At 38.8% G+C, this 15,024-nt stretch overlaps 1 protein-coding gene across 1 annotated transcript in view; it reads right to left on the bottom strand.

Annotated features, from left to right (window-relative positions):
* The window catches only part of PCNX2 (pecanex 2), a 153,628-nt gene that overhangs the window by 108,984 nt on the left and 29,620 nt on the right, over positions 1-15,024 (bottom strand). The window contains exons 9-12 of the mRNA XM_053972346.1: positions 10,286-10,421; positions 7,118-7,257; positions 5,826-5,979; positions 5,693-5,725 (exon numbers count right to left, since the gene is read on the bottom strand). Coding sequence (XP_053828321.1) covers positions 5,693-5,725; positions 5,826-5,979; positions 7,118-7,257; positions 10,286-10,421 — 463 coding nt within the window. The remainder of the gene's footprint in view (positions 1-5,692; positions 5,726-5,825; positions 5,980-7,117; positions 7,258-10,285; positions 10,422-15,024) is intronic.

The raw sequence follows: 15,024 nt of genomic DNA, 5'->3' as shown, positions 1-15,024 counted from the left end.
TGAGTTTTAGAGCCAGCTCTGCCTAACAGATTATCAGTGATCTGCATGTAGGAATTGAATGCAGCATTTAGCAAGTTTGCCAAAGATACCAACCCCAGAGGTGCTGTTGACTCTGTTGAGGGTCAGGCGGCTTTGCAGAGGGAACTAGACAGACTGGAACACGGGGCAATGATTAACGAGATGCAATGCTAGATCCTGCTCCTAGGATGAATTAATGCTGGGCACAAGTGTAAATTGTGAGATGAGTGGCTGATGAGCAGCCCTGCAGAAAGGGGCCTGGGGGTGCTGCTCACCAGCAGGTTCAATGTGAGTCCGCTGTGAGTGCCAACAGCCAAGAGGGAAAACTGCATCTGGAGTGCATCAAACACAGCAACATGAGCTGGTCAAGAGGTGATTATCCTGCTGTACTCAGCACTGGTGCAGGCCCACCTTGAGTGCTGTGTGCTTTGGGCCTCACAATTTAAAAAGTATGTGAAGGTCCCTGAAGGCATCCAGAGGAGGGCAACAAAGCTGGTGAAATCGTTGGAAGGAATGTCCTATAAGGAGCAGTTAAGGACTTCAGGCTTGTGCAGATTGGAGAGAACAAGGCTGAGGAGCAACTTCATTGCTCCCTACAGGTTCCTGAGGAGGGGAAGTGAAGAAGGGGGTGCTGATCTCCTGTGCCATCCAGTGAAAGTATATGTGGGAATGGCTCTAAGCTGCATTAGGCAGGAGTATTTCTTTTGAAAAGGTGGTCAAACACAAGAACAGGCTTCCTAGAGAAGTGGTTGATGCCCCAAGCCTGTCAGTGTTTAGAGGAAGCATTAGGACAATGCTCTTAACAACTTCTTCTGACATTTGGGCAGCCCTGAAGTGGTCAGGCAGTGCCACTGGATGATCATTTGGGTCACTTCTATCTTAGTTAGAATAGAATAGACTAATTCAATCACTCTTACGATGCTAACTACAGTAATGCCACTTACAATTGAGGAAGCAGATTCCAGAGGTTTTCTGAAAGCTGCAAAATGTGAGCAAATATTACCTTCCCTGTTTTTCAGGTGGTGGTGGTGGGTAATGAGACAAAACCTTGAAATCTTTCTAGAATCTTATCAACTGAAGCAAAGCAATGCAGCAGCAATGCACTCAGAAGGGCAGTGTCTGCACCGCTCTTGCACTACTTGGGATGTGCTCAAGCTGAATGAGCTTCCTAGAGCACAGCAAATACTCTAGTCGCCACATCTGGGGAACATGCAACACAACACAAGAAAGAGGAACTGCTGCAAGTATTAATGTGGTAATTCACTGTCATTTACATGCTTCATGTGAAGGGCATTATTTAGAACAGGACTGGTTTGAGGGCAACAGTGGACACCTTCTGGGAAAGAGAGGATCACTTCCCAGAAGTCACAGCCAGGGAATAGACATTAAATTTAATTTTTTAAGGTTTTAGAAACAAACTAACAGAAAAATAGTACTCCTGTACCTGCCACTGACCAACAAAGCTAGGCAGTCTTCACCAAAATGGGCATGTGGCAGCACAACTTGTTTAATGAGGTATTTTAGATATAAAGGGTTCATTTTGTTTTGCTAGGCAAGCTCACCAGATTTTGACATGCAAAACTGATTTAATCTTGGTGAAATTACTCCACTCTGCATTCTTGTTCAGAAGAATTTAAATAATGAAGCAGAATTCCTTTTATATTTTACATCTCATTTGTTAAACAATCTTTTTTTCCCTTCACTGATAAAAATGTCAGTGAAAGCTTTTCCTTTCCCCTAGTCTGCTAAAAAAATTCACTTTTTTCATGTCCATGTTTCTCATTAATATGTTTCAGATACACAATGACATCTTACCAACACAGCAGTGATGCATCTTCTATTTCTAAAACGATATTAAGACTTTCAACAAAGAATAATTTCACAAACACTTCCATTCACTACAACAGTAGCTTTGACTGCAAAGGATTTTGATAGCAAAATTTTAGAAAGATCTAATAGTTTTTTTTTTTTTTATTGTTTGTGGGTGCACACATGTAAAAGGAGAAAGACAGAAAGATTTTATATATAACGAAAAGTGTATGTGCTCAGTTCTACAGAAAAGCTTACAGGGACAAATTACAAGTACTTTGTAAGTGCCTTATGGGATTTAGGAAACTGCCTATGATAGGTACACAACTGAGTTAGCTATCTGCTTTCGGACATAACAGGACTGAGACAATGAATTTATGCAAGAGATTCCCTAAATCTTGTTAAAAGCATGACTGCAATCTTTCAAGCTCAAATGCCTTTGTAAGCCCAAGCTAGATGCTGAGCTATAGAGGTGTCTTATGAGGTGCTTAGAGACAAGCTCTCCTGATCCTTCTATAGAGCCATTTACTAAATGTAAAACCTTGCCTAAGGTTTTTCTAAAATGTTTGAGTGCACATGACAAGGATCTCTTGGATCTCTGAATTTTAATACCCTGCAGTCACCAGCAGGTTGCTTGTTTCAGGTCACTAACAGCAAAATAGAACACACTTTGGAATGGACTTGATTTTCTTCTCTCCACCACTCCAGTGAGGAGGCTGCTCCCAAATTTCACCATCCCAGAACCACATACCCCTGTGTAAACAGCACCTAAAGGCCACCAGCTCCCAGTGGGCCACGATTGGAAAGACTAAAGTTCCAGCTGACAGGAAAATTAGACTCCCATCTTGTAGCAGGCACCAGTATTAAACCTGCAGCAACAAAAAATGCCAGCTCTTCCTCAACAGCAACAAGTGAATACATTGACACTCAGAAGGAGTTTGGAACAAAAGCTTATGGCATCTCCAGGTACTGTGTTTTCTGAACTCACTGGATGCTATTTTAAAGCAGTCTTTCAAAATGCTACAGGCTAGAGATGACAAAATCACATTAAACAGAAACAAAGTCTCCACATTATATAGGGAAGAAGTTTGGAACATCCTTGGCAGCCACGGTCAACATAAGCCATTAGTGGCTACTCATGGATCCACGAACAGAACTTAATTCACTGTGGAGATCTGAGGCTCGTAATAGTTTGTTTCATACTCAAAATGTCTCAGCTGCATTTTCATTCATGAGTGTGATACTGATCATTCTTTAATCACTCAGTTGTTCTGCATCCTTACATTAACATCAAGAGACATTAATTGTCTTTAAATTGAATGCAGTCACATGAATTATGAAACACTACATGGAGTATCTCTTCTCACCTACTCATTCTCCTATTTCTGAGGTGCTTAGTAGCTCAAGCAAGCCTTTACAAATATCTATTGTGTTAAAAAGTTATAATGTAGAAATTGCTAATCTTCTATTTTAGCATGACAACACCTCCAGCTTCAAAACCTTTAGTGGAAAAACTTTCTAGATTTTATTTCTATTGGAGTTTGTATAGTGCACCAAAACGTTTGCAAGACAGTACCCCTAATAAAGTTTTAGGAAAGAAAAGGAAGATGGGAATACACCTATTGTTACTTTTTTGCATTGCTGCATGACTTACACAATACAGCAAGTAACACTTGTAATACTACTGTGAGAACCTGAAATTCAGACTTGGATTCTGCACAAAAAAAAGGTTCTGTTTAAACACTACCTTGTGTTTAACACTATAAAAACATATGGGCTGGATAGGTTCATAATGAAGTTTTTATTAAACTGTTTGCCACCCACTTTAAACAAACGTACGCATTACTAATGTCTGATTAAGTGCAAACTACTTGATTACAGCTCACATTATTATATCTAGTCAGATTTGAACTGACAAATTATATTATTTCACTCACAAGATCCCCCAACTTTTCACTGAGACTGGACCAGTTCTTTAATATATTGAAAATATTATCCTACAATGGGTAAGTTGCTGTTTATTACCTTTCTCTACTTTTTATGCAGACAGGTATTTCCTATGAATGCATTATAACCAAAATCACCATAACTTCACCCCTAAATAATTGGCATGAAAAAGAAACTGAGAATCTTCTGAAATCCAGCTAGTGAAGTGTGCAGTATACATATATAAATAACATCAATTTCAAGTTCAGCCTGTACTTCTAGCCTCTAAATTGACAAAAATAATTGCTCCCTGCCAAAGAGAACTGATCCAACAGACCTGAACTTTTCAACATGTCATTTTTGAAACTTGAGGGAAGAGAGGGCATCCTCAAAAATATTCAAAGAGCTAAATAAGAAACATAAGCAACTAGCACCCAGTGTAAAAGAAAGGAAAAGGCATTATGGCCACTGAAATGTCTTCCAAGATCCAGAAATCAAAAACGCTGAGACACCATGTTAGGTGAAGCGGTAAGGTTTAAGTTGTAGGATGATGCCTCTAGAACAGTCCTATAACAAGGACAGACTTGTGTAAAGAAGTGGTTCTCTACAAGGTGTGGCACCATCACATTTCAATTTCTTAGACATATCCAATAAAAAAAATTCATATCAATCAGCAAGGATTCTTACATCCTGCATTCACCCAAAGATCTGGCAATTTCTTCAGGACACAAGCACAGAAACTGTGACAATATTGTAACAAAGGGAAAACACCTGTGCCATTTGATGAGCTAATAATACCTTTAATAAATAAATATTCGATAGCAGATTTAAAAAATAAAAAGATCAATCCCCAGTCTCAAAGAAAAAAAAATACAAAAAAATCCCAACTGAGCAACAACTGAGCTGCTAGTCTGGAATTTCTCCTCTTTTCTGTCTGTTTCTAAAGAAAGCAAAGGGTTGTGTGATGCCACAGGATCAAACATCAGCAAGATAGTCCAGATGAATTTTTTAGTGCACATATTAAATTAAAGAAAAAGCACTTTTCTAATAGGAGTGATAAATTCTAATAGCTTAAAAATAATTAAACCTAGTACAAAGTCTTGAAATCACGGATATATTTTTCTTTTCATATATCAGCTTGGACAGCAAGTGACTAATACCTGTGTTTCACTGAACAGCCAGCTGTTTCACAGTACACAAGAGATAATGAAACATAAACTTTAAGAGATTTAAAGATTTTAGAGGAGCTAAGATTTTAGTTAGAGATAAGCCTTACTAGAGTTAATTAAAATAAAAGGACTCTGTAAGTTGGCCTTGATGAAGTTAAGAGTTAGTAGTTAACTCATAATTGATTGCTTGTCAACACAATGTTTAGTTAGCTGGGTTTATAATGAAGAATATAGAAACTGACAAATAGCTTTTAGGAACATAAGACAATTGTGGGCCTCCTCTGTTCTGAAACCGATTGAAGACAAGGAATGGGAGTTCTACCAAGGTTCATTTGTCATATTTGCATTGAAAAGGTAGAAAGGTCAAAATGAGGAAGACTTCATTTACTTCCTTATTTTGGGACCCCTCCCCATGAAAGGGACCACCGACCCATTTCAAGGAACAAACTATGCATGCTTAATAGCTTTTGAAATGATTAGCATACGAAGCGAGGAATGGGATCTACCAAAATGATGAATATGTATTTGTATTTTGGGTATTCAATTCTTGTGTGGATAAAAGGACTCTGTAATAATTTGAAAGGTGTGGTGTGTATTTGGGAGCTAACCCACATGCTGCCCAGCATCGCAATAAACATACACTTTCTAACTTTAAACTGTTAGAGATTTTTTGTCCGTCACAGTTGGATATTGGTGCTAGATCAATATCCATATTTCTTCAAAAAATCAATAATAGAGGAGAAAGACTTGTTTTACTGACTGAGACTTACATGTATGGGTGAAGCAGGATCAGGCTGAACACTCTAAAAACAAAACAGAAAAAAAGATGTTTGCTTACAGGATTTTTTTTCTTTGTAGAAGTTAGAACAGAATTCAGGAATTGGATATGAACTTGAGTCCTACCTTGAGGAGAGAATACTGGCAGCTGGCCATTACAAGACAGAACAACAGAACCCAAACGTCTTTACAGAAGCCTTGGTTCAGAGTCAGGAATCCAAAAAGTGAAACAAGAACTACTAGAAGGACAGCAAATACATTTTCCTTTATATCTTCTGTCCTATGTGAATAAAAGTTGGAGAAGCACAAATATTTATAGATTCATTAGAGCAAGGCAGGTGCATCTGTAGCTGGTATGATCTGTCAGTGCTGCAGCTATCAGAATTCATTGGATCCTACAACTACATTTCCATGTTCAACAGTATTTCATCCCCATGCCAAAAACTTTGCCCAAAATGATAGCTAAAATGTTATAGGAAAAAAAGCCATATGCACTGAAGTCTAATATCCCTTCCCATCTCACTTTCCAATTAGAATTCCAGGAGGGAGATTATTTGAGTGTAGAAAAGTGTATGCTTATAAAAGCAAAACCAAACAAAACAAAAAAAACCCCAACACCTGAACAATTACAAATAAAATCAAATACCCAAACACCTTTAAATGAGGAAATAAGGCGTTCCATTAATGAAAAATATACATCTGACAGCAAAGAACTGGATGAAAGACCAAATTTGTCATCTGATGTTTTATTTGTTTTATCTGTTCTGTTGGAACATGGAAGCTGAGATAAAAAACACTGTCAATATTCAGGCTGTAACAAAAGAACTTATCAGCAGAAAAGATTTCCATGCAATTGAAACATAGAGATAAGACACCATAGATGAGTAAATATCTGCTCTGGACTAAAAAGCTCCTTGACATGCAGCCTGATTTCTGCATCAGGTAAAACTGCCATCTGAAATTTCTGCTGTGGAGCCCATGCTAACCCATATGGCACAGCACCCCCAACAGAAGCAGAGACAAATAAACTTGAACTGGAACAGATGCAGCAGCTCAAAAAATTCTTCACCTGAATACCATTCTATAAATCATTTTCTTTTTTTAAACATTGGAGTACTTGGTTTACAGTATCCTGGGACCTTTCTACTACTGATTTTCTCATCAGAAATCATTGGATCTATAACATCTCTGAGTCAAATTACAGACTAGTCTACAAGCCTGGCTCTCACATGAATCAAAGTCTCTACCTGAAGACAAAGGGTAGCAAGAACCACCGAGACCAACCCTGAACTTAAAGCAAAAACACATCTATCTACTCAACCTGTATCCTCCTTCTCTAGTGGTCAGCACTGCTCTATGGACATGAAGAGCCACCCACCCTAACACTACATAGAGCAGCTTTAAAAGAAAAAGCTTACCGGTCCAATAATGCCAACAAGGTAAGACGATCATACCAGACTTTAATCCACTTGCCAGGGAATATAACAAATCTGTAAAACTGCCTGTTCAGCTTCCGTTGTGCTGAAGAACATGAATCCTCAGGGTCCTGGCTGGGCTGCTATAAAAACAAATGAGAAATACACAAAACTCTCTCACACAGCTGCAAGCAAAACAGGAGTCTAAAAGGCCAAATATACATGAAGTATCAGATTTTTTTTTTTTTACTAAAAGGGGTAGTGGGAGCATATTAGCATATTTATTTCCTTAATTTTAAATTAGAAACAAAAATATCACACCAGCATAATTGTTGCAGATGCATAGAAGCTATATCATTTATGGAGCTCAATAGTAACAATATGCTTTAAAAAGTAATACTAAATATTCATTTAAAAAGTAATTATTTTTTAGTCCAGATCCAGTACATGTCTGAAGTTTCTTTTAGAAGATTTTCCCATGTATCAGGCTAATTACAGCACAATATAAATACATGACAGGACAAATCCTACATTTTAAATAAAAAAATTAAAAAATAAGTAGGCCTTAAAGTCTAGAGGTGTGACTTATCACCTTTTCTTCCAGAACAAATCTTTGTTTATCTTTCCAGAGATGCTTTGAATACAGCAAGAGGAGGAGAAAAAATTGCAAAGAAGCACAAATAGCATAAACAGCACTAATTTGAGAGTCTCTAATCATACCATCATAACCAGAAATCCACCCTTTTGAATATTGCTTTTCCCAGATTCTAAGGCTTTTTCCAACTCTTCTATACAACTCCCCTCCAACTATCTGGAGACCATCAGCCAAGCCTGCAAAGCTAGACAATAGATGAAAAAAAATCTCTGTGAAGCAGTGATTTTTTCCAAAGTAGATCATTACTAATGTTATAGAGAGGGAATAATCAATCATTTTTCTTCCAAGTAAACGAATTTGAGATTTCAAATTACTGTGAAATCCAATGGTTTTCAATCTCCTCCTAGGCAGCCTTTTACCTGCCCCTCCTTAAAGATAATTAATCAATAAATATACTTATTATGGAACTCTAGGTAATGTCGACATTAGAGCTATTTATGTTAGATTAAAATTCCTAGTCAGGGCAGGGGATTTCTGTGTGAAGCAATAGATTTTAGAATCATAACTGTTAGCAAAGCACAGTTTTTTAAACAACCTGTCCACCTGCACATAGGAATTGTTACTTTTTTTTCTCAGAATATTGGAATAATTTCTAATCTTCCCTTTCCAGGAACAGGAATTTTACACAGAGTTTACACATGACAATGTATTACTGTGCATCAGCTGGGAAACAATTCAGATATCCTCAGTCTGCTGGCAAACACGAGGTGAAACAGGCTAGCATAAGCTCTGGAGAAAGAAATTCAAGTTTAGGCATTTTATCTCATGCCTCCAATTGACTAAAAGTGTACAGCCATGCAGGGCCAGGGAGCTCAACTGCTAGTAGTGCAGGACAATCCCTCATATTTCTGAGCACTGAAACATGCAAGGGGATGCTGGGCTATTTGGCATTCTTTCCTTTATTAACAATTCTAAGCAACTTAAAAGCCATGAGACCAACTGCAATCCTTTCACTATGCTGACTTTAAAATCTGCAAATAGTTTATGTAGTCCAAATTTTAATATTTTTATTACTACTTTAAAAAGTAACTTAAACATAGGGTTGAGGCATTTTTAAAGAAAAAAATATGTTTTAAAATATTACAGTTGCTAATACTGGCACAGTTTTGTTTCTCTTGGGTCCTATTACCCAACAGAAAGTAAAGTAAAACTCAGTCTGCTGCAGTCATTAACTTCACACATCTAATGTATATTGCTCGCCACAACTAGATAAAAAAATCAAAACAGTGGCAGAGAGTTCACTAAAAACACCCAAGGATCTGATCGTTGAGTCCCCAGAATAGCCTAACACACCTTTAGCTGAGTGCATAAGTGAACATTTTGGCTCCTGAGGAACTGTAACCTTTGGATGAAATCATCTGTGTGTCTTGTAGTGCTTAGGCAGGAGTCAGATTTTTGAGCTGGATTTGGGAAACTCTCTGACTAGCCCTGAGAAAGTTACTCGAGTCTGTTTCTCCTATCAAGAAAGGGCTTATAAAAATTCACTTCATAAATTTATATGGTGTCAGTAACAGCCTGAAGCCCTAGCTTCATTGAAATCAATGACAATGCTTTTCCTGACTTATGTAGGTTCAGAATTTCATGTTTAAGAAAAAAAATTCAGAAACCAGGACATTCTGAAATTACTGCCTGGCCTGGCTTCAAATTTGCCAATATGACCTTGAGGAGCAGTCTTCCTAAAAGAGAAAGAAAAAGTGACAACTGTTCTCTAATATACAGGCAGTTCACAAGACTATAAATATCTGGAAAACATCAGAGCCTTTAGATGGAAGACACTGTCCAAATATGAAAGACATTATTTGGGACAATTTACTGATTTTTAGTTTACAATAGTTCCTTTACGCAAGCTACTTCTAGCTTAACACTCCGGTGTGAAATCTAAGATGAAAGGCAATTAACTGTCATTTTACTGTTATTCATAAATACCAAACTAGAATTTGCCATGGTAGAGAGAAAGTCAAAGGTATTACAATAAGGAATTTTATAAACAGATTATAGCCCTAAGTCACAGACTCCAAACACTGTGAAGTTCATGTCCACATAAGACCATGCAAACTGAAGTCTGAGGGCCTTTTTCTTTTACTAGCTTCATTAAGGAGGTGGCTTCAACATTCCACAGCAAACATTCAGAGGTCTGGTTGCCCAATTCAGAAAAGTGAAACCAGACATGAGGTTCTATGACAGCAATGAATCTGGAATAAACACTTCATACTATTAAAATCTGGTGTTGTGTCTAAAATCCTAACAGATGTCTCCTCCTCCAAATGAAATATGGTTGAAGATAGAAGATGAACCTTTTTGGTGACAGTCTTGAAATAGTCCCCCAGGACACTACTCAGTGTCAGTAGAAAACAGCTCAGTTGCATCCATCAACATAAAACACATCTTCTCCCACATGAGCAATACCAGGAAAAGCAGTATAGCAAAATCAACAAAATTGTCCCAGGAACAAGCCTGCAGCATTTGTTTATTGAGCAGTTCATCAAGATGCTAGAAACTCAGATGTAACAATGTACCCGTGGGTTTTCTGAAAGGGTCCTTCTGGCCACCATCAGCAGGAGCTGCTGCTGAAGCGCGCTGGCTGCTTGATCCCCAGACAATGGTTCTTGGCTCTCTGAAGTGGTAGTACTGGAGGAGCTGAACTGTATTTCACTGTGCAAGAGGACAGGAGAGATTGTTTTAAGCACCAATATTTTCTTAACCATTCTGAAATATTACAGAAGAAAGCCTGTAATTACACTATTGGCTGTCTCACAGGACTTGGGAACCTTCCACCTTCATATCTGAAATCTAGCACAGATCCACAAAGCAGTCAACACCCAAATTCAGATACACTTGATTTACTACATCCACCACAGAGAAACAGATACTTCTGTATCACAGCTTTTCTCATTCTGAGATGAACACCCTCAAGGAATCACACTTCAGAAGTGCCTTTTTCTGTCCATTGACAATTTAAGTTTAGAGATGCACATCTACAGAGCAAAACTGCAAAGTAGATACTGCAGAGATCCCAGAATAGTTTCCAACGAGCTCACTTAGGTACCAAACTAAGCCTGGTTTCACCTGCACTGAATTCAGTGAGTACTGATTTACCCTGCTGAGAATTCAGGCTACAAGAATTTCCTTCTGCCCTAACAAGATAATAATACATGAGCTAATTCACATAAGGCTAGTTCAGACATCCCCCGTGTACTGAGTGTAAACTCACCCTGGGAGGGTCCTAAGCAAGATACTATTTATTGTTTTTCCTCACATTTACTGTTTTCTGTTGTAGTACAGCACCAAAACACTTGCAAAAATCTGCACTTAGAGCAGCAGTGCCTGTTGGGTTGCAGAAATGGTGTTACCATGATCTGATTGACTGGGTTTCAGAGACAGCTTTATTGAAATGAAATAATTGTTACTTGGGGAAGAGATCTAATTTGAATACTTCTTTCTAATTCTTTTCCAAATGGGATTTATACATCAGGCACTCTGCTCCAAGCTCATTGCCCCACTGCCTCTGGATACCTGCCTTGGGCTCTTTACTTTCGTATCTACATGAGGTGAAAGCACCTAAGTGCTCATGCAATGTAGTCAATATCTGTTGTTCTTATTTTGCATAAAGTCAAGCAGGAAGAAACTAGAGCAATCTGCCTACAGTCAGCCAGGAAGCCTATGGCAGTGCAAAGATTAAAACCCTCCTCTTGCATATCCTACATTTGCCCCAAAGGCACTGTATTAATTTTAGTTAACTCAACTTCCCTTTCCTTTGGTTGCCAGTTCCCAAAAGCTCCTAGGTAACCCTTGTTAAAGTGCTAAAATTGTGGTTGTCCTGCACATGACTGGCTTTTAACTTCAGCTGCAGTGGCTAGCATTGTTCTGGAATGCAGCTCAATGTCTGGATTACTTAAAAGAAGGGTTGAAGTGTCACACCAACAGGTTGAAATGCACACTCTCTCTCCTCCCCTCCAGGATTTGACAGCTCTGCCTGGACCAACAGGAACACTATCAGCCTTGGGATGTCAGCAGAGAAGCCATCCTGCCTCTGGCTCTGAGCCAGATAGTTTATGTTTTAAAAGCCTTGACTGCTATCAAACTTGAATTCCAGACATGCTATTCACCATCTGCCAACTCCAGCAGAACTCTCAGCTGAGCAGAAATGCTCCTGACCCTAATGGCTTCCTCTGCACTCCACACTCCTCCTGCTACAGACAGCAGCATGATCCATTCCAGAGAGTCAGGAAAGCTGTCATGCTCCCTTTGGACAGTGCTAGCAAATGAGAAGGTGGTCCACCACAATCCACTTGATGTCCCAGCCACAAGGCAGGCTCTGTATCACTCATCTCCTTTGTCAACAGTTATTAACAAAACTGTACAAAAGAGATGGGCACACATCCAAGATCCTGGATCACAACCAAAAGATTTAAGCAGGAAGAAAGTGGAGGAAGCCTTGAGGAATGTCTCCAGGAATAAGATTCCCACAGATATGGACTACAGAACAACCTGGTCCAGTCAGAAGGAAGGCAAGGGATTTTTTTGTTTGCTTCCTCAGGATGAGCTGTCCCATTCCTTGTCATTATGGGTGCAACCCTGAGTCTCCCTGTTCACAGCAGGAAGAAGGCAAATTTAGCCCAGGCTATGCAGGAGTACTAGGAATTCCTGCCCAAAAGGTGACTCAACAAAAAAGCAGGGAAATAAAACAGTGGTCACGCCTTCCTAAATGAAGAGTCAATCTTCACTAAATTGCTGCATCTTTAGCTGTCTTTCCATAAAATCCAAAAGTATTTTGAGATCAGACCACATCTTTAATCCCAAATTCACCAAAAACAGAAATGGCAGAAGGACAGATGGATGGAACAGAATACCAAAGGAGTCTACCAGTTCTCAGAAATCAAAAATCTTTAACTAATAAGGCTTCTTCCAAGAATAAACCTAGGAGATAAATCATCTCCCACCAGACTTGAAGTTAACCAAAAAGCCAAGAGTGCCCATAGTCTGTTTTGTGTTTACATTAAAAAACCATAACTGCGCCTCTCAAAAAGCAGCAGAGGAGACCACAAGCAGCCAGGACACTGACCATGGGGAAGAGTCAGAAACTTCCTAAGTCTCAAAAAGCAATTTGGGCAGAGAAGTTGTGAAGGCAGAGCTAGTAAAGCAACAACTCCAAAATCAGAATCTGTCATCTGGCAGTCATCAGCTTCATTTCTCTGTACCTTCTGATTCCCTCCTGATCTTCCATTTCCTTCAGCTCCTGTTTGCTGCTTTTGTCTTCCTTATCCCTATTTTCCACATAACCTCCTTCTGACATTCACTTGCTACCCCCAAAGATGAATTGCTTGCACAGCTACTTAGAAACTGTACATCTCATCTGATGGCACTGCTATCATACTGACAGCAAACACCAATAAGAAATGCAATGATGGTGTTTGTGTTTTTGTAAGCCTGTAAATTAGATTCTATACATTTATTACCATATATAAATAGGAACAAACACTCTCTAATCATAAAATCATTATAATGGAGCTGATCGCAGTATAACACAGAATCTTGCTAAACACAAAATTTGTTCATTTGCAGAATCAAATTAATATTATCAAGATCTATCACAGGAAACTGCACTGCTAATGTAAGCAAAGGTATAATTGAACTAAATTTTTAATAACAAATTATTAACTAAAAATATCTTTGATAAACATATAACCTATACAGGTCAAATTTAAAAGCAACATAGCACCCTCTACTGATAATTGGGTATGAAACCAGGAATTTTTTTTCTCACTCATAATCCCATTTTGTAAGAACACTCAGTAAGCATAAGGTAGGGGAGCAATCATACAACACATAGAATGTTTCAGTATAACCACACAGTGCTGGAAAAATCTTCCTTCTCCCTCTCTGTTTAGCCTGTTGCCTTACACCACCGACAACTTGGCCCAAGCCATTCAAACATAATCCAGCCTAAATCATCCCCTTTGTTAGGATTAGCTTGCCTTGGGTCTGAACCCCCCCATAAGTTCATTATGCAGGCACACCACAAAAAATTACCTGTTAACAAAGCTGTTTTGCAGGTCTTGGTTAAATTTCATTTTAACTTGCATATTGGAGAAAGGACAGGTCCTCACATGCTAAAAACCAGAAAGATCGCACTGGACTGCCTGAAGACAGCTGTCTGGCTCACTACAGAGCGTACAGTGTGCAATAAATATCCATAATGATAATAAATAATACAGCTGAAAGCTGTTTGTAATACTCCCTAAAATACTGCCCACAGGTGATGGTAACCAATTACAGCTGTAAAGAGCCAGAAGGCAGCTCAGAGTTGGAAGTCTCCTCCTGCACATCCAAAAAGCATTTGTTTCTGGAGTACTGGTCTGAGGGGCACCCAAAAGCACTGAACCTGAGCAATGTGGCTGTACAAGACCCAGCCAGTGCTGACAACACAGCAGGAACTCAACACACCCATACCCTTGTGCTCTTTCAAAACAGTCAATTTGTGGCTCAAGCTGTCTGAACTGATGTTGCTCATTAGGTCTCCACTAGAAAGCTGCCAGCACCAATCTGACCAGAGTACAGCACAGTTCAAGACTGACACTAAGAGCCACTAAAATTGTGGACGTTGCTTCTTTTAAGAAAATGATGGCTTACAGTTCCCAAATAATCAAATAACAAGACTTACACTAAAAAGCATCTCAGAGCATGTAAGAAGATTGAAATATGCCAGTAATAGCTGCATTAGCAGTGGATCATTATGTGACAAATCCAATCACAGGAGAAAGAAAAAACTCAGAGGAACCATTCTTCACTTTTTTTGGTAAGCCTTTAGCAGCTTCATGAAGTGTAAAATTAATTCAAAACGTGCATCTTAACTTTCTTCAGTGCTTACATCTGATGGCAGCTCAAGCTAAAGATTAAATCGCTCTTAAATATTCATATTTTGCTAGTAGTACAAATGTGTATTTATACACATTTTACTACAGGATTTGGGGACAATTTTTGGCATTTGTTTTAACTAGCAAAAATAACACCCCTAACAACAATAAGGCAGACTGAGTTTACAGAATGTGAAAGCTGGATGTAGTGATATAATGACATAATAGGCAGGAAAGAGATCACTGTTGCTGTGTTGCAATAGACTGCAAAACAAGTAGTGGTACATATTAAGTCAGCTACTGTAGATGGACTGAAAGGCCTTGTAAAGCACGTTCCCAAAGGCACTGTGGTCAATATGAAGGCAGGAAGTGATGAATGCCTTCTTACTCAAATGTTAAGA

This window comes from Vidua macroura, chromosome 3 (genome assembly GCF_024509145.1).
Source record: "Vidua macroura isolate BioBank_ID:100142 chromosome 3, ASM2450914v1, whole genome shotgun sequence".
In the NCBI taxonomy this organism is placed as follows: domain Eukaryota; kingdom Metazoa; phylum Chordata; class Aves; order Passeriformes; family Viduidae; genus Vidua; species Vidua macroura.
This window is presented reverse-complemented; position numbering and strand designations above follow the sequence as displayed.